Source organism: Oncorhynchus keta, chromosome 30, assembly GCF_023373465.1.
Source record: "Oncorhynchus keta strain PuntledgeMale-10-30-2019 chromosome 30, Oket_V2, whole genome shotgun sequence".
Taxonomy (NCBI): domain Eukaryota; kingdom Metazoa; phylum Chordata; class Actinopteri; order Salmoniformes; family Salmonidae; genus Oncorhynchus; species Oncorhynchus keta.
Window position 1 is genome coordinate 1,094,227 of NC_068450.1, and position 19,687 is coordinate 1,113,913.

A 19,687-nucleotide genomic window follows, 5' to 3' on the forward strand; every position below is an offset into this window, starting at 1 on the left:
CAAGAAAAAACTATAACATTCAAATAAAAATTAGGGCCTTTATTTCCATTTCCTAAAGTTTTGTGTAAATGAGATTTGAGAATGATTTTTCTATCAGCTTGTGGCTCTTAATATTTCCACTGTTTGTCTCATGGTTATTATGATGGTAATATGGAATGCTCTTGTCGTTAAAACACACTGTCCCCCCCCCCGTCTCTCGCCCCTCACTCACTTCCCCGGGACTCTCTCTCATTGTAAAGCTCATGCTCTTGTTGTCAAGTTGTTGCCTAGCGTAGCTCCATATCCCAGGGTGCTGTTCATCCTTCTCTTTCTGTTCCACTTGTTGCATCCTAATCCAACCCTGGTGGAGGACTGGGTCAACAGGAGGTTGTCTGACCTGGTCGACTGGGTAGAGGAGGGGGAAGGTCGGGGTGCTTCACCAAGCAAGGTCATGTCCAGCTCTTTTATTTCATTATGGGTGAACCCAGCGGGAATCAAATTCACCGTCTTGACGTTGCAGGTGCCCGGATCAACTGAGCCACAAAGGACTGAAGTTTGACACCGTCTAGCTCTTAAATCAGGACCCGATCCTTTCAAAACATTCTTCTAATTGAGATTCCAGTGGGCCATTCCTTATCCAGACCTGGGTTAGCTGGTTAGCAGCACCAGACCTGGTTAGCAGCACCAGACCTGGGTTAGCAGCACCAGACCTGGGTAGCAGCACCAGACCTGGGTTAGCTGGTTAGCAGCACCAGACCTGGGTAGCAGCACCAGACCTGGGTTAGCTGGTTAGCAGCACCAGACCTGGGTTAGCTGGTTAGCAGCACCAGACCTGGGTTAGCTGGTTAGCAGCACCAGACCTGGGTTAGCTGGTTAGCAGCACCAGACCTGGGTAGCAGCACCAGACCTGGGTAGCAGCACCAGACCTGGGTTAGCTGGTTAGCAGCACCAGACCTGGGTTAGCTGGTTAGCAGCACCAGACCTGGGTTAGCTGGTTAGCAGCACCAGACCTGGGTAGCAGCACCAGACCTGGGTTAGCTGATTAGCAGCACCAGACCTGGGTTAGCAGCACCAGACCTGGGTTAGCTGGTTAGCAGCACCAGACCTGGGTTGGCTGGTTAGCAGCACCAGACCTGGGTTGGCTGGTTAGCAGCACCAGACCTGGGTTAGCTGGTTAGCAGCACCAGATCGGGGTTAGCTGGCTAGCAGCACCAGTCCTGGGTTAGCTGGTTAGCAGCACCAGACCTGGGTTAGCTGGTTAGCAGCACCAGACCTGGGTTAGCTGGTTAGCAGCACCAGACCGGGGTTAGCTGGTTAGCAGCACCAGACCGGGGTTAGCTGGCTAGCAGCACCAGTCTTGGGTTAGCTGGCTAGCAGCACCAGACTGGGGTTAGCTGGTTAGCAGCACCAGACCGGGGTTAGCTGGTTAGCAGCACCAGACCTGGGTTAGCTGGTTAGCAGCACCAGACCTGGGCTAGCGGGTTAGCAGCACCAGACCTGGGCTAGCTGGTTAGCAGCACCAGACCTGGGTAGCAGCACCAGACCTGAGTTAGCTGGTTAGCTCAGGACTATCGTCTCCACCCAGGCTACCTGTTCTCTACTATAGTCTCCACCCAGGCTACCTGTTCTCTACTATAGTCTCCACCCAGGCCACCTGTTCTCTACTATAGTCTCCACCCAGGCCACCTGTTCTCTACTATCGTCTCCACCCAGGCCACCTGTTCTCTACTATAGTCTCCACCCAGGCCGCCTGTTCTCTACTATAGTCTCCACCCAGGCCGCCTGTTCTCTACTATAGTCTCCACCCAGGCCACCTGTTCTCTACTATAGTCTCCACCCAGGCCGCCTGTTCTCTACTATAGTCTCCACCCAGGCCACCTGTTCTCTACTATAGTCTCCACCCAGGCCGCCTGTTCTCTACTATAGTCTCCACCCAGGCCACCTGTTCTCTACTATAGTCTCCACCCAGGCCACCTGTTCTCTACTATCGTCTCCACCCAGGCCACCTGTTCTCTACTATAGTCTCCACCCAGGCTACCTGTTCTCTACTATAGTCTCCACCCAGGCCACCTGTTCTCTACTATCGTCTCCACCCAGGCCACCTGTTCTCTACTATAGTCTCCACCCAGGCAACCTGTTCTCTACTATAGTCTCCACCCAGGCCGCCTGTTCTCTACTATCGTCTCCACCCAGGCCACCTGTTCTCTACTATAGTCTCCACCCAGGCCACCTGTTCTCTACTATAGTCTCCACCCAGGCAACCTGTTCTCTACTATCGTCTCCACCCAGGCCACCTGTTCTCTACTATAGTCTCCACCCAGGCAACCTGTTCTCTACTATAGTCTCCACCCAGGCCACCTGTTCTCTACTATCGTCTCCACCCAGGCCACCTGTTCTCTACTATAGTCTCCACCCAGGCCGCCTGTTCTCTACTATAGTCTCCACCCAGGCCGCCTGTTCTCTACTATAGTCTCCACCCAGGCCGCCTGTTCTCTACTATAGTCTCCACCCAGGCCGCCTGTTCTCTACTATAGTCTCCACCCAGGCCACCTGTTCTCTACTATCGTCTCCACCCAGGCCACCTGTTCTCTACTATAGTCTCCACCCAGGCTACCTGTTCTCTACTATAGTCTCCACCCAGGCCACCTGTTCTCTACTATCGTCTCCACCCAGGCCACCTGTTCTCTACTATAGTCTCCACCCAGGCAACCTGTTCTCTACTATAGTCTCCACCCAGGCCGCCTGTTCTCTACTATCGTCTCCACCCAGGCCACCTGTTCTCTACTATAGTCTCCACCCAGGCCACCTGTTCTCTACTATAGTCTCCACCCAGGCAACCTGTTCTCTACTATCGTCTCCACCCAGGCCACCTGTTCTCTACTATAGTCTCCACCCAGGCAACCTGTTCTCTACTATAGTCTCCACCCAGGCCGCCTGTTCTCTACTATCGTCTCCACCCAGACCACCTGTTCTCTACTATAGTCTCCACCCAGGCCGCCTGTTCTCTACTATCGTCTCCACCCAGGCCACCTGTTCTCTACTATAGTCTCCACCCAGGCCGCCTGTTCTCTACTATCGTCTCCACCCAGGCCACCTGTTCTCTACTATAGGCTCCACCCAGGCCACCTGTTCTCTACTATAGTCTCCACCCAGGCCACCTGTTCTCTACTATCGTCTCCACCCAGGCCGGCTGTTCTCTACTATAGTCTCCACCCAGGCCACCTGTTCTCTACTATAGTCTCCACCCAGGCCACCTGTTCTCTACTAAGGCACATGTTTATTTTCCTAAATAAAAGTCAGTGTTGTCGGTGTTAATAGGAGGAAGTGATGACTGTCTGACCTGATCGACCGGAGACGGAGTTCCTCCGTTTGCACAGTAAGGTGTAATTCTGAAATGTAGCCTGTCGCCCTCCCACTCTACTCTACCAAGAATGTTCTTCTCATGTTTAGCAAATTCACCAACTTGTTTTTGTTGCCATTCATTGATTAATCTGACTGGCTACTATCTTGAAAAGTATTTAAAATAACATTTAATAAAGTGACCAAAAGGGTGACCACCTTTTTTTGTTGTTGTGGGTTTTCTTTCACTGACTACACCACAGGGAGTACTGACTACACCACAGGGAGTACTGACTACACCACAGGGAGTACTGACTACACCACAGGGAGTACTGACTACACCACAGGGAGTACTGACTACACCACAGGGAGTACTGACTACACCACAGGGAGTGCTGACTACACCACAGGGAGTGCTGACTACACCACAGGGAGTACTGACTACACCACAGGGAGTACTGACTACACCACAGGGAGTGCTGACTACACCACAGGGAGTACTGACTACACCACAGGGAGTACTGACTACACCACAGGGAGTGCTGACTACACCACAGGGAGTACTGACTACACCACAGGGAGTACTGACTACACCACAGGGAGTACTGACTACACCACAGGGAGTACTGACTACACCACAGGGAATACTGACTACACCACAGGGAATACTGACTACACCACAGGGAATACTGACTACACCACAGGGAGTGCTGACTACACCACAGGGAGTGCTGACTACACCACAGGGAGTGCTGACTACACCACAGGGAGTGCTGACTACACCACAGGGAGTGCTGACTACACCACAGGGAGTGCTGACTACACCACAGGGAGTGCTGACTACACCACAGGGAGTGCTGACTACACCACAGGGAGTGCTGACTACACCACAGGGAGTACTGACTACACCACAGGGAGTACTGACTACACCACAGGGAGTGCTGACTACACCACAGGGAGTGCTGACTACACCACAGGGAGTGCTGACTACACCACAGGGAATACCGACCACCACAGGGAATACTGACTACACCCCAAGGAATACTGACTACACCACGGGGAATACTGACTACACCACGGGGAATACTGACTACACCACGGGGAGTACTGACTACACCACGGGGAATACTGACTACACCACGGGGAATACTGACTACACCACGGGGAGTACTGACTACACCACGGGGAGTACTGACTACACCAAGGGGAATACTGACTACACCACAGGGAGTACTGACTACACCACGGGGAGTACTGACTACACCACGGGGAATACTGACTACACCACGGGGAGTACTGACTACACCACAGGGAATACCGACCACCACAGGGAATACTGACTACACCCCAAGGAGTACTGACTACACCATGGGGAATACTGACTACACCACGGGTCTGACAGACAGGTCTGGGAGGAGATCCCTCAGGAGACCATCTGCCACCTCATCAGGAGCATGCCCAGGCGTTGTAGGGAGGTCATACAGGCACGTGGAGGCCACACACACTACCGAGCCTCATTTGGACTTGTTTTAAGGACATTACATCAAAGTTGGATCAGCCTGTAGTGTGATTTTCCACTTTAATTGTGAGTGTGACTCCAAATCCAGACCTCCATGGGTTGATAAATTTGATTTCCATTGATAATTTTTGTGTGATTTTGTTGTCAGCACATTCAACTATGTAAAGAAAAAAGTATTTAATAAAAATATTTCATTCATTCAGATCTAGGATGAGTTATTTTAGTGTTCCCTTTATTTTTTTGAGAAGTGTATATATATATATATTCTTGTGCATTTAGCTATTTCCCTCATGACTCCTGTAATACTTTGTTAACTACAAACCTTCTTTGCCCAACTTTGGGACAGACTGTTAGTTCCCACACTCAGGACTCTGACTCTCTATTGGTTACACAGACTGTTTGTTCCCACACTCGGGACTCTGACTCTCTATTGGTTACACAGACTGTTTGTTCCCACACTCGGGACTCTGACTCTCTATTGGTTACACAGACTGTTAGTTCCCACACTCGGGACTCTGACTCTCTCTCTATTGGTTACACAGACTGTTAGTTCCCACACTCGGGACTCTGACTCTCTATTGGTTACACAGACTGTTAGTTCCCACACTCGGGACTCTGACTCTATTGGTTACACAGACTGTTTGTTCCCACACTCGGGACTCTGACTCTCTATTGGTTACACAGACTGTTAGTTCCCACACTCGGGACTCTGACTCTCTCTCTATTGGTTACACAGACTGTTAGTTCCCACACTCGGGACTCTGACTCTCTATTGGTTACACAGACTGTTAGTTCCCACACTCGGGACTCTGACTCTCTATTGGTTACACAGACTGTTAGTTCCCACACTCGGGACTCTGACTCTCTATTGGTTACACAGACTGTTTGTTCCCACCCTCGGGACTCTGACTCTCTATTGGTTACACAGACTGTTTGTTCCCACACTCAGGACTCTGACTCTATTGGTTACACAGACTCTTGGCCTCCCATCCTGTTCTAACCACCTCTCACCGGCTCTGTGTTCATGTTACCTGATGAAATTGCTGTTCAATATGATCTTATTACCATCTAATGCACATTCAGATGTCATAAATCAACACTGCAGAGCTCTCCCTGTCCTCTGCCGTGCCCTTATTTTGAAACCCTCTCTGTTCCATCCCTCCATGTAATATCAACCAGATTCCTTTCCCTATGGCTTCCACATGGCGTGAACAGTCTTTAGACATAATTTCAGGCTTTTATTCTGAAAAATTAGCTAAAATGATCACATCGCGTCAGTGCATAGCTAGGTGTCCCCAGAGTTTCGCATGCGCCAACAGCTTGGAGCAGACCTTTTCTCTCTCTCTCTACTATTGAAAAAGCGACCGTACGGTTTAAATGTTATCAATTATTTATTGTAAAAACAACCTGAGGATTGATAATAAAAAACGTTTGTTTCTACGAACTTTACGGATAATATTTGGAATGTTCGTCTGCCCAAAACGCGCTAACCAAATGGAGATCTTTGGATATAAAAATTATCTTTATGAAACAAAACTAACATTTATTGTGTAACTGGGAGTCTCATGAGTGCAAACATCCGAAGATCATCAAAGGTAAGCGATTCATTTTATTGCTTTTCTGACTTTCGTGACCAATCTACTTGGCTGCTAGCTGTTTGTAATGTTTTGTCTGCTGAGAGAGCTGTCCTAACAAACGCTTGGATAGCTTTCGCCGTAAAGCTTTTTTGAAATTTGACACGCCAGGTGGGTTAACAACAGGCGAAACTGTGTTTTGCTATACTGCACTTGTGATTTCATGAAAATGTAATATTTTTTGTAATTTAATTAGAATTTAGCGCTCTGCAATCGAGCGGATGTTGACAAAATATCTAAAGGGAACACAAGAAGCTTATTACCTAAAATGGATCAATTGGGTTCACAGCTCCAATCCAGATGTGTTGGTCATTACTGAGACGTGGTTCAGGAAGAGTGTTTTGAACACTGATGTTAACCTTTCTGGTTATAACCTTTTTCAGCAAGACAGATCTTCCAAAGGTGGGGGCAATCTTTACCAAGGATCACCTTCAGTGCTCGGTTGTCTCCACCGATTCTGTCCACAAACAATTTGATTTCCTGGTTTTAAGCATTAAACATTCAAATAGCTCTTTAACTGTTGCTGGGTGCTATCGTCCTCCATCTTCACCGGCCTGTACCCGACCTGCTCTAAGTTCCATCCTGGCACCTTACACTAAGTCTGAATTTGTCCTGCTAGGTGACCTAAACTGGGACATGCTTGTTACTGACAAGAAGCACATGGCTGAGCTCTTTAATCACCACTTAATTAAGTCGGGATTCCTATTTGACTCAGCCATGCCTCCTTGCCCGTCCAACATTTCCTCATCTCCCACCTCTTCTAATGTGACTAGCCCCTAGGCTCCTCCCTCTTTTCCCACCTTCCCAGCTACAAAGTTTCTCCCTGCAGGCAGTCGCTGAGGTGCTAAAGGACCTCCTTAAACTTGACCCCCAAAAAACATCTGGGTTTAGACCCTTTCTTCTTTAAGGTTGCTGCCCCTATCATCGCCAAGCCTATCTCCGTCCTTTTAAACCTCTCTCTCCTCTCTGGGGAGGTTCCCATTGCTTGGAAGACAGCCATGGTTCATCCTGTATTTAAAGGAGGAGATCAAACTGATCCTAACTGTTTATAGGCCAATTTCTATTTTACCCTGTTGGAAAAACTTTCAATAATAACTGACTGGCTTTCTTGATGTCTATAGTATTCTCTCTGGTATCCAATCAGGTTTCTTGATGTCTATAGTATTCTCTCTGGTATCCAATCAGGTTTCTTGATGTCTAGAATATTCTCTCTGGTATCCAATCAGGTTTCTTGATGTCTAGAATATTCTCTCTGGTATCCAATCAGGTTTCTTGATGTCTAGAATATTCTCTCTGGTATCCAATCAGGTTTCTTGATGTCTAGAATATTCTCTCTGGTATCCAATCAGGTTTCTTGATGTCTATAGTATTCTCTCTGGTATCCAATCAGCTTTCTTGATGTCTATAGTATTCTCTCTGGTATCCAATCAGGTTTCTTGATGTCTATAGTATTCTCTCTGGTATCCAATCAGGTTTCTTGATGTCTATAGTATTCTCTCTGGTATCCAATCAGGTTTCTTGATGTCTAGAATATTCTCTCTGGTATCCAATCAGGTTTCTTGATGTCTAGAATATTCTCTCTGGTATCCAATCAGGTTTCTTGATGTCTAGAATATTCTCTCTGGTATCCAATCAGGTTTCTTGATGTCTAGAATATTCTCTCTGGTATCCAATCAGGTTTCTTGATGTCTATAGTATTCTCTCTGGTATCCAATCAGCTTTCTTGATGTCTATAGTATTCTCTCTGGTATCCAATCAGGTTTCTTGATGTCTATAGTATTCTCTCTGGTATCCAATCAGGTTTCTTGATGTCTATAGTATTCTCTCTGGTATCCAATCAGGTTTCTTGATGTCTATAGTATTCTCTCTGGTATCCAATCAGGTTTCTTGATGTCTATAGTATTCTCTCTGGTATTTAATCAGGTTTCTTGATGTCTATAGTATTCTCTCTGGTATCCAATCAGGTTTCTTGATGTCTAGAATATTCTCTCTGGTATCCAATCAGGTTTCTTGATGTCTAGAATATTCTCTCTGGTATCCAATCAGGTTTCTTGATGTCTAGAATATTCTCTCTGGTATCCAATCAGGTTTCTTGATGTCTATAGTATTCTCTCTGGTATCCAATCAGCTTTCTTGATGTCTATAGTATTCTCTCTGGTATCCAATCAGGTTTCTTGATGTCTATAGTATTCTCTCTGGTATCCAATCAGGTTTCTTGATGTCTATAGTATTCTCTCTGGTATCCAATCAGGTTTCTTGATGTCTAGAATATTCTCTCTGGTATCCAATCAGGTTTCTTGATGTCTAGAATATTCTCTCTGGTATCCAATCAGGTTTCTTGATGTCTATAGTATTCTCTCTGGTATCCAATCAGGTTTCTTGATGTCTAGAATATTCTCTCTGGTATCCAATCAGGTTTCTTGATGTCTATAGTATTCTCTCTGGTATCCAATCAGGTTTCTTGATGTCTATAGTATTCTCTCTGGTATCCAATCAGGTTTCTTGATGTCTATAGTATTCTCTCTGGTATCCAATCAGGTTTCTTGATGTCTATAGTATTCTCTCTGGTATCCAATCAGGTTTCTTGATGTCTATAGTATTCTCTCTGGTATCCAATCAGGTTTCTTGATGTCTATAGTATTCTCTCTGGTATTTAATCAGGTTTCTTGATGTCTATAGTATTCTCTCTGGTATCCAATCAGGTTTCTTGATGTCTATAGTATTCTCTCTGGTATCCAATCAGCTTTCTTGATGTCTATAGTATTCTCTCTGGTATCCAATCAGGTTTCTTGATGTCTATAGTATTCTCTCTGGTATTTAATCAGGTTTCTTCAAATCAAATCAAATCAAATCAAATTTATTTATATAGCCCTTCGTACATCAGCTGATATCTCAAAGTGCTGTACAGAAACCCAGCCTAAAACCCCAAACAGCAAACAATGCAGGTGTAAAAGCACGGTGGCTAGGAAAAACTCCCTAGAAAGGCCAAAACCTAGGAAGAAACCTAGAGAGGAACCGGGCTATGTGGGGTGGCCAGTCCTCTTCTGGCTGTGCCGGGTAGAGATTATAACAGAACATGACCAAGATGTTCAAATGTTCATAAATGACCAGCATGGTCGAATAATAATAAGGCAGAACAGTTGAAACTGGAGCAGCAGCACAGTCAGGTGGACTGGGGACAGCAAGGAGCCATCATGTCAGGTAGTCCTGGGGCACGGTCCTAGGGCTCAGGTCCTCCGAGAGAGAGAAAGAAAGAGAGAATTAGAGAGAGCATATGTGGGGTGGCCAGTCCTCTTCTGGCTGTGCCGGGTGGAGATTATAACAGAACGTGGCCAAGATGTTCAAAATGTTCATAAATGACCAGCATGGTTGAATAATAGTAAGGCAGAACAGTTGAAACTGGAGCAGGAGCATGGCCAGGTGGACTGGGGACAGCAAGGAGTCCTCATGTCAGGTAGTCCTGGGACATGGTCCTAGGGCCCAGGCCAGTTGAAACTGGAGCAGCAGCATGGCCAGGTGGACTGGGGACAGCAAGGAGTCATCATGTCAGGTAGTCCTGGGGCATGGTCCTAGGGCTCAGGTCCTCCGAGAGAGAGAAAGAAAGAGAGAAGGAGAGAATTAGAGAACGCACACTTAGATTCACACAGGACACCGAATAGGACAGGAGAAGTACTCCAGATATAACAAACTGACCCTAGCCCCCCGACACAAACTACTGCAGCATAAATACTGGAGGCTGAGACATGATGTCTATAGTATTCTCTCTGGTATCCAATCAGCTTTCTTGATGTCTATAGTATTCTCTCTGGTATCCAATCAGGTTTCTTGATGTCTATAGTATTCTCTCTGGTATCCAATCAGCTTTCTTGATGTCTATAGTATTCTCTCTGGTATCCAATCAGGTTTCTTGATGTCTATAGTATTCTCTCTGGTATCCAATCAGGTTTCTTGATGTCTATAGTATTCTCTCTGGTATCCAATCAGCTTTCTTGATGTCTATAGTATTCTCTCTGGTATCCAATCAGGTTTCTTGATGTCTATAGTATTCTCTCTGGTATCCAATCAGCTTTCTTGATGTCTATAGTATTCTCTCTGGTATCCAATCAGGTTTCTTGATGTCTATAGTATTCTCTCTGGTATCCAATCAGCTTTCTTGATGTCTATAGTATTCTCTCTGGTATCCAATCAGGTTTCTTGATGTCTATAGTATTCTCTCTGGTATCCAATCAGCTTTCTTGATGTCTATAGTATTCTCTCTGGTATTTAATCTGGTTTCTTTATTAGTATTCTCTCTGGTCTGCAATCTGGTTTCCACTCAGGTTATGGATGTTTCACTGCAACCTTAAAGGTCCTCAATGATGTCCACATTGCCCTTGATTCTAAGCAATATTGTGCTGCTATTTTTATTGACTTGGCCAAAGCTTTTGATACGCTAGACCATTCCATTCTTGTGGGCCGGCTTAGGAGTATTGGTGTCTCTGAGAGGTCTTTGACCTGGTTTGCTAACTACCTCTTTCAGAGAGTGCAGTGTATGAAGTCAGAAAATCTGCTGTCTCAGCCACTACTTGTCACCAAGGGAGTACCCCAAGGCTCAATCCTAGGCCCCACGCTCTTCTCAATTTATGTCAATGTATGTATTGTTGTTTCTAACCTTCTTGCCCTTTGTGCTGTTGTCTGGGCCCTATAATGTTTGTACCATGTTTTGTGCTGCTGCCATGTTGTGTTGCTACCATGTTGTTGTCATGTTGTGTTGCTACCATGTTGTTGTCATGTGTTGCTGCTTTGGTATGTTGTTGTCTTCGGTCTCTCTCTATGTAGTGCTGTGCTGTGTCTCTCTTGGTGTGATGTAAAAAAATATTTTAAAAGATATGCATTACAAGGTAAATGGAGGAAGTTATTTAAGAACTCGTCGATCTCATGGATTGGAAATACAGAACATCTTGAACAACACAGCGGGACAATTTTATTGCCAAATTCATTTAATATTCATTTCATAGCGGTTTTCAGTAGAATCTACAGTTGTGATAACTTCAAGTTCATTACAAAATAGAGTCTTTGCAATAAATAAATAGAATATAGATTTATTTATACTTTATATGTAATAAAATAAATATATAGTACATCTCATAAATAGGATCATTCATATGTACATCTCAGCTGGTTGTATTTTAATAATGTTCCTCTGTACAGGCTGAACATTACAAGTCCCTTTCTCTCTCTGGTCTGTCCGTTCCAAAGCTCTCCCTCTGTTCTACAGCTCTCCCTCTGCTCTACAGCTCTCCCTCTGCTCTACAGCTCTCCCTCTGCTCTACAGCTCTCCCTCTGCTCTACAGCTCTCCCTCTGCTCTACAGCTCTCCCTCTGCTCTACAGCTCTCCCTCTGCTCTACAGCTCTCCCTCTGCTCTACAGCTCTCCCTCTGCTCTACAGCTCTCCCTCTGCTCTACAGCTCTCCCTCTGCTCTCCCTCTGCTCTACAGCTCTCCCTCTGCTCTCCCTCTGCTCTACAGCTCTCCCTCTGCTCTACAGCTCTCCCTCTGCTCTACAGCTCTCCCTCTGCTCTACAGCTCTCCCTCTGCTCTACAGCTCTCACTCTGCTCTACAGCTCTCACTCTGCTCTACAACTCTCCCTCTGTTCTACAGCTCTCCCTCTGTTCTACAGCTCCCCCTCTGTTCTACAGCTCTCCCTCTGTTCTACAGCTCTCTCTCTGTTCTACTGTTCTCCCTCTGTTCTACAGCTCTCCCTCTGTTTTCCCTCTGTTCTACAGCTCTCCCTCTGTTCTCCCTCTGTTCTACAGCTCTCCCTCTGTTCTACAGCTCTCCCTCTGTTCTACAGCTCTCCCTCTGTTCTACAGCTCTCACTCTGCTCTACAGCTCTCCCTCTGTTCTACAGCTCTCCCTCTGTTCTACAGCTCTCCCTCTGCTCTACAGCTCTCAATCTGCTCTACAGCTCTCCCTCTGTTCTACAGCTCTCCCTCTGTTCTACAGCTCTCCCTCTGTTCTCCCTCTGTTCTACAGCTCTCCCTCTGTTCTACAGCTCTCACTCTGTTCTACAGCTCTCACTCTGCTCTACAGCTCTCACTCTGCTCTACAGCTCTCACTCTGCTCTACAGCTCTCACTCTGTTCTCCCTCTGTTCTACAGCTCTCACTCTGCTCTACAGCTCTCCCTCTGTTCTACTGCTCTCCCTCTGTTCTACTGCTCTCCCTCTGTTCTACTGCTCTCCCTCTGTTCTACTGCTCTCCCTCTGCTCTACAGCTCTCCCTCTGCTCTACAGCTCTCCCTCTGCTCTACAGCTCTCCCTCTGCTCTACAGCTCTCCCTCTGATCTACAGCTCTCCCTCTGATCTACAGCTCTCCCTCTGCTCTACAGCTCCCCCTCTGATCTACAGCTCTCACTCTGTTCTACATCTCTTCTACAGTAACCTTACTCTAGTGTAACCTCACTCTAGTGCAACCTCACTGCAGTCTGGCAGTGTAACCTCACTGTAGTCTGGTAGTGTAACCTCACTGTAGTGTAACCTCCCTGTAGTCTGGTAGTGTAACCTCACTGTAGTCTGGTAGTGTAACCTCACTGTAGTCTAGTAGTGTAACCTCACTGTAGTGTAACCTCACTGTAGTCTGGTAGTGTAACCTCACTGTAGTGTAACCTCACTGTAGTCTGGTAGTGTAACATCACTGTAGTCTGGTAGTGTAACCTCACTGTAGTCTGGTAGTGTAACCTCACTGTAGTCTGGTAGTGTAACATCACTGTAGTCTGGTAGTGTAACATCACTGTAGTCTAGTAGTGTAACATCACTGTAGTCTAGTAGTGTAACCTCACTGTAGTCTGGTAGTGTAACCTCACTGTAGTCTGGTAGTGTAACCTCACTGTAGTCTAGTAGTGTAACCTCACTGTAGTCTGGTAGTGTAACATCACTGTAGTCTGGTAGTGTAACATCACTGTAGTCTAGTAGTGTAACCTCACTGTAGTCTGGTAGTGTAACATCACTGTAGTCTGGTAGTGTAATCTCACTGTAGTCTGGTAGTGTAACCTCACTGTAGTCTGGTAGTGTAACCTCACTGTAGTCTAGTAGTGTCACCTCACTGTAGTCTGGTAGTGTAACCTCACTGTAGTCTGGTAGTGTCACCTCACTGTAGTCTAGTAGTGTCACCTCACTGTAGTCTAGTAGTGTAACCTCACTGTAGTGTAATCTCCCTAGTCTGGTAGTGTAACCTCCCTAGTCTAGTAGTGTCACCTCACTGTAGTGTAACCTCCCTAGTCTGGTAGTGTAACCTCACTGTAGTCTAGTAGTGTAACCTCACTGTAGTCTAGTAGTGTAACCTCACTGTAGTGTAACCTCCCTAGTCTGGTAGTGTAACCTCACTGTAGTCTGGTAGTGTAACCTCACTGTAGTCTAGTAGTGTCACCTCACTGTAGTCTAGTAGTGTAACCTCACTGTAGTGTAACCTCCCTAGTCTGGTAGTGTAACCTCACTGTAGTGTAACCTCCCTAGTCTGGTAGTGTAACCTCACTGTAGTCTGGTAGTGTAACATCACTGTAGTCTGGTAGTGTAACATCACTGTAGTCTAGTAGTGTAACCTCACTGTAGTATGGTAGTGTAACCTCACTGTAGTCTAGTAGTGTAACCTCACTGTAGTCTGGTAGTGTAACCTCACTGTAGTCTAGTAGTGTCACCTCACTGTAGTCTGGTAGTGTAACCTCACTGTAGTCTGGTAGTGTAACCTCACTGTAGTGTAACCTCACTGTAGTCTAGTAGTGTAACCTCACTGTAGTCTGGTAGTGTAACCTCACTGTAGTGTAACCTCACTGTAGTCTAGTAGTGTAACCTCACTGTAGTCTGGTAGTGTAACCTCACTGTAGTCTGGTAGTGTAACCTCACTGTAGTCTAGTAGTGTCACCTCACTGTAGTCTAGTAGTGTAACCTCACTGTAGTGTAATCTCCCTAGTCTGGTAGTGTCACCTCACTGTAGTGTAACCTCCCTAGTCTGGTAGTGTAACCTCACTGTAGTCTAGTAGTGTAACCTCACTGTAGTCTAGTAGTGTCACCTCACTGTAGTCTAGTAGTGTAACCTCACTGTAGTGTAACCTCCCTAGTCTGGTAGTGTAACCTCACTGTAGTGTAACCTCCCTAGTCTGGTAGTGTAACCTCACTGTAGTCTGGTAGTGTAACATCACTGTAGTCTGGTAGTGTAACATCACTGTAGTCTAGTAGTGTAACCTCACTGTAGTATGGTAGTGTAACCTCACTGTAGTCTAGTAGTGTAACCTCACTGTAGTCTGGTAGTGTAACCTCACTGTAGTCTGGTAGTGTAACATCACTGTAGTCTGGTAGTGTAATCTCACTGTAGTCTGGTAGTGTAATCTCACTGTAGTCTGGTAGTGTAACCTCACTGTAGTCTGGTAGTGTAACCTCACTGTAGTCTAGTAGTGTCACCTCACTGTAGTCTAGTAGTGTAACCTCACTGTAGTGTAATCTCCCTAGTCTGGTAGTGTAACCTCCCTAGTCTAGTAGTGTCACCTCACTGTAGTGTAACCTCCCTAGTCTGGTAGTGTAACCTCACTGTAGTCTAGTAGTGTAACCTCACTGTAGTCTAGTAGTGTAACCTCACTGTAGTGTAACCTCACTGTAGTCTAGTAGTGTAACCTCACTGTAGTGTAACCTCCCTAGTCTGGTAGTGTAACCTCACTGTAGTCTGGTAGTGTAACCTCACTGTAGTCTAGTAGTGTCACCTCACTGTAGTCTAGTAGTGTAACCTCACTGTAGTGTAACCTCCCTAGTCTGGTAGTGTAACCTCCCTAGTCTAGTAGTGTCACCTCACTGTAGTGTAACCTCCCTAGTCTGGTAGTGTAACCTCACTGTAGTCTGGTAGTGTAACCTCACTGTAGTCTAGTAGTGTAACCTCACTGTAGTGTAACCTCCCTAGTCTGGTAGTGTAACCTCACTGTAGTCTGGTAGTGTAACCTCACTGTAGTCTAGTAGTGTCACCTCACTGTAGTCTAGTAGTGTAACCTCACTGTAGTGTAATCTCCCTAGTCTGGTAGTGTAACCTCCCTAGTCTAGTAGTGTCACCTCACTGTAGTGTAACCTCCCTAGTCTGGTAGTGTAACCTCACTGTTGTCTACATACAGCATCTTCTAGTCTTTCTTGATGCCACAACATCTGCTATTATTACGAGTGTGAGGATAGTCTGTATCAGAGAGGAGAAGGCTGTTTGGTTGGCCTGCTAAGGGGGCAGTCAATTTGACCATGTAGAGGCAAATAGTAAGTGCTCTTTCATATTCCCATGTCTGACATTGTCTGATTTTTTCTCTTTTAGTTTGTCTCAATTACAAGCCTATTCTTTTCACGATTTCTCATTCATTGTCATAGGTATTTCATTGAACTGCAATCTAGCTGCACCATCCATGTCCTTGACTGTCCTACTGTATTAATGTTGTACATTTATCACATAGTCAATAAGTTTTACATGTATCTCAGCTTATCACATCTCTTTACATTGATCATATCACTTATGTGCCAAGTTCTGCCAACCCTGTTTCACCTGGATACTCCCTCATGGCCAATCTGTCTCCATCACATATACATACTAGGTAGTAGTGTACTCTCTCTCTCTCTCTGTCCCAGTTCAGCCCTGACATCACAATGACTAGTCAGAAGATGAGTTCTCTACACGTTGATTTAGAACACTCTGACATCACAATGACTAGTCAGAAGATGAGTTCTCTACACGTTGATTTAGAACACTCTGACATCACAATGACTGGTCAGAAGATGAGTTCTCTACACGTTGATTTAGAACACTCTGACATCACAATGACTGGTCAGAAGATGAGTTCTCTACACGTTGATTTAGAACACTCTGACATCACAATGACTAGTCAGAAGATGAGTTCTCTACACGTTGATTTAGAACACTGACATCACAATGACTAGTCAGAAGATGAGTTCTCTACACGTTGATTTAGAACACTCTGACATCACAATGACTAGTCAGAAGATGAGTTCTCTACACGTTGATTTAGAACACTCTGACATCACAATGACTGGTCAGAAGATGAGTTCTCTACACGTTGATTTAGAACACTCTGACATCACAATGACTAGTCAGAAGATGAGTTCTCTACACGTTGATTTAGAACACTCTGACATCACAATGACTAGTCAGAGGATGAGTTCTCTACACGTTGATTTAGAACACTCTGACATCACAATGACTGGTCAGAAGATGAGTTCTCTACACGTTGATTTAGAACACTCTGACATCACAATGACTAGTCAGAAGATGAGTTCTCTACACGTTGATTTAGAACACTCTGACATCACAATGACTGGTCAGAAGATGAGTTCTCTACACGTTGATTTAGAACACTCTGACATCACAATGACTAGTCAGAAGATGAGTTCTCTACACGTTGATTTAGAACACTGACATCACAATGACTAGTCAGAAGATGAGTTCTCTCTACACGTTGCTTTAGAACATTCTGACATTCTCTCAACTTCCATTGGTCAATCCCTCGCTCGCTCCCTGGAGTTCTCTGGTTGCTCTGGTGAATGGCTTGGCTATTGTAGTGTCCACTGGTCATCTCAGCTAGTCATCTCATTAATAGTCCTCAGACCCCTTACTCAAACTGCTGAGGACTAACCCCAAACCCTTTTTATATTTGCAGTGAATGCTGGTTAAGTATCTTATGTATAAAAGTGGTTCTCATCAGGAGAAGTCTTTGTCTTCTTCAGGTGGTTAGTGGTTCAGGTGGTTTTAACCTGCGGTTATCCCAGGGTGGGTTAGGCAGTCATACAGGCCTGACGCCAGTCCAGTCTCTCTCCCTCCATCTCTCTCTCCTATCCGTTTAGTGAAGAGATTATCTCCTCCGCTCGACTCTGTGCTCTCCTCCAGAGTGAGGTCTTATGGGCCTAATGACACCTCCCTGTAGTAGGACCTCCCCCCTCCTCCTCCTCCTCAGTTGCTGGAGAGAAGAGCGTTTCCACTGCTCTGCTCTGACCCCTCTGAGGTCAAACAGCCCTTTTAGAAAGTTAATGTCCAGCAACACAAGTTATGTTTATCTCTCTGGTCGTTGGTTCTCGGAGGAACGGGAGGGTTTTTGGGGGGGCTGGAAAGACAATACATAAACACCTTTGTTGGGGGTCGGGGCTGGAGACAGGGGAGCGAGGTCAGTGGGAGTACTGAGTCCTGTCCTTAGTGCCAAACATCCACCTCTCTTCTCCCTTTCCTCCTCCTCATCCCTCTCTCCCAGGCTCAGCCCTGGTCACCTGTATTGGAACAGATCTCTGTAAGCCTGGGGGATCTTTTCTATCTCCACAGGCCGAGGCAGGAAGTGCGTTAGTTTCTGGTGTTTCTTCGTCCTCCCCCCCTCCCGTGGCGAGCCGTCCTTGTTGAGCGCTACGTAGTAGAAGCGTCCGGTGTCGGTGTGTTTGTAGAGCGTAGAGGCGTATGTGTTGTACCAATTCTCCTCAAACTGCTCTCTGAACACGCACTCCGCTGTTAACTTCTTCTGCGGAAGAGAGGGAGAGATGGTTGAGTGTGGTGTCCATACAGTAGCTTCATTAGGATATAATTCATGGATTAGTTCATTTATATTTCACATTTTGCCAACAGTTTGAGGAGCAAACTTCACAGCAACACATTTACTATACAATAATCAACAACAGAGAAGGTAAGAAGGGGTACTAAGGGAGAGAGAAGGTAAGAAGGGGTACTAAGGGAGAGAGAAGGTAAGAAGGGGTACTAAGGGAGAGAGAAGGTAAGAAGGGGTACTAAGGGAGAGAGAAGGTAAGATGGGGTACTAAGGGAGAGAAGGTAAGATGGGGTACTAAGGGAGAGAAGGTAAGAAGGGGTACTAAGGGAGAGAAGGTAAGAAGGGGTACTAAGGGAGAGAGAAGGTAAGAAGGGGTACTAAGGGAGAGAGAAGGTAAGAAGGGGTACTAAGGGAGAGAAGGTAAGATGGGGTACTAAGGGAGAGAAGGTAAGATGGGGTACTAAGGAGAGAGAAGGTAAGAAGGGGTACTAAGGGAGAGAGAAGGTAAGAAGGGGTACTAAGGGGAGAGAGAAGGTAAGAAGGGGTACTAAGGGAGAGAGAAGGTAAGAAGGGGTACTAAGGGAGAGAGAAGGTAAGAAGGGGTACTAAGGAGAGAGAAGGTAAGAAGGGGTACTAAGGGAGAGAGAAGGTAAGAAGGGGTACTAAGGGAGAGAGAAGGTAAGAAGGGTACTACGGGAGAGTGAAGGTAAGAAGGGGTACTAAGGGAGAGAGAAGGTAAGAAGGGGTACTAAGGGAGAGAGAAGGTAAGAAGGGGTACTAAGGGAGAGAGAAGGTAAGAAGGGTACTAAGGAGAGAGAAGGTAAGAAGGGGTACTAAGGGAGAGAGAAGGTAAGAAGGGGTACTAAGGGAGAGAGAAGGTAAGAAGGGGTACTAAGGGAGAGAGAAGGTAAGAAGGGGTACTAAGGGGAGAGAAGGTAAGAAGGGGTACTAAGGGGAGAGAGAAGGTAAGAAGGGGGACTAAGGGAGAGAAGGTAAGAAGGGGTACTAAGGGACAGAGAAGGTAAGAAGGGGTACTAAGGGAGAGAGAAGGTAAGAAGGGGGACTAAGGGAGAGAGAAGGTAAGAAGGGAGAGAAGGTAAGAAGGGGTACTAAGGGAGAGAGAAGGTAAGAAGGGGTACTAAGGGAGAGAGAAGGTAAGAAGGGGTACTAAGGGAGAGAGAAGGTAAGAAGGGGTACTAAGGGAGAGAGAAGGTAAGAAGGGGTACTAAGGGAGAGAGAAGGTAAGAAGGGGTACTAAGGGAGAGAGAAGGTAAGAAGGGGTACTAAGGGAGAGAGAAGGTAAGAAGGGGTACTAAGGGAGAGAGAAGGTAAGAAGGGTACTAAGGGAGAGAGAAGGTAAGAAGGGGTACTAAGGGAGAGAAGGTAAGAAGGGGTACTAAGGGAGAGAGAAGGTAAGAAGGGGTACTAAGGGAGAGAGAAGGTAAGAAGGGGTACTAAGGGAGAGAGAAGGTAAGAAGGGGTACTAAGGGAGAGAGAAGGTAAGAAGGGGGACTAAGGGAGAGAGAAGGTAAGAAGGGGTACTAAGGGAGAGAGAAGGTAAGAGGGGGTACTAAGGGAGAGAGAAGGTAAGAAGGGGTACTAAGGGAGAGAGAAGGTAAGAAGGGGTACTAAGGGAGAGAGAAGGTAAGAAGGGGTACTAAGGGAGAGAGAAGGTAAGA

General features: G+C 46.1%; 1 protein-coding gene and 1 long non-coding RNA gene across 77 annotated transcripts in view; both read right to left on the reverse strand.

The window, feature by feature from the left end:
* Window positions 1–478: 478 nt before the first annotated feature.
* LOC127913787 (uncharacterized) lies at window positions 479–3,319 on the reverse strand. 48 transcript variants are annotated; one of them, XR_008086687.1, is made up of 12 exons: window positions 3,106–3,263; window positions 3,010–3,041; window positions 2,946–2,977; window positions 2,754–2,817; window positions 2,562–2,721; window positions 2,178–2,497; window positions 1,986–2,145; window positions 1,393–1,953; window positions 1,113–1,224; window positions 906–1,008; window positions 709–867; window positions 479–669 (listed from the first exon to the last, which is right to left on the reverse strand). It is a non-coding gene; the product is annotated as an uncharacterized LOC127913787 (long non-coding RNA). The 48 variants fall into 48 exon arrangements; XR_008086676.1 differs by having other exon boundaries at window positions 2,754–2,913; XR_008086679.1 differs by lacking the exon at window positions 3,010–3,041 and having other exon boundaries at window positions 2,754–2,913; window positions 3,202–3,269.
* Window positions 3,320–11,438: 8,119 nt separating this feature from the next.
* Window positions 11,439–19,687, reverse strand: part of fgf16 (fibroblast growth factor 16) — a 32,396-nt gene continuing 24,147 nt past the window's right edge. The window contains exons 3-9 of one of the 29 annotated variants that reach the window (XM_052487100.1): window positions 15,541–17,984; window positions 15,347–15,480; window positions 14,857–14,904; window positions 14,761–14,808; window positions 14,233–14,296; window positions 11,996–14,072; window positions 11,439–11,965 (exon numbers count right to left, since the gene is read on the reverse strand). In XM_052487100.1, coding sequence (XP_052343060.1) covers window positions 17,739–17,984 — 246 coding nt within the window. In that variant the 3' untranslated portion in view covers window positions 11,439–11,965; window positions 11,996–14,072; window positions 14,233–14,296; ... (2 more) ...; window positions 15,347–15,480; window positions 15,541–17,738. Of the gene's footprint in view, window positions 11,966–11,995; window positions 14,073–14,168; window positions 14,617–14,760; window positions 14,809–14,856; window positions 15,051–15,090; window positions 15,481–15,540; window positions 17,985–19,687 lie in introns of all 29 variants that reach the window. The other 28 variants (XM_052487102.1, XM_052487097.1, XM_052487099.1 and 25 more) reach the window with 28 other exon arrangements.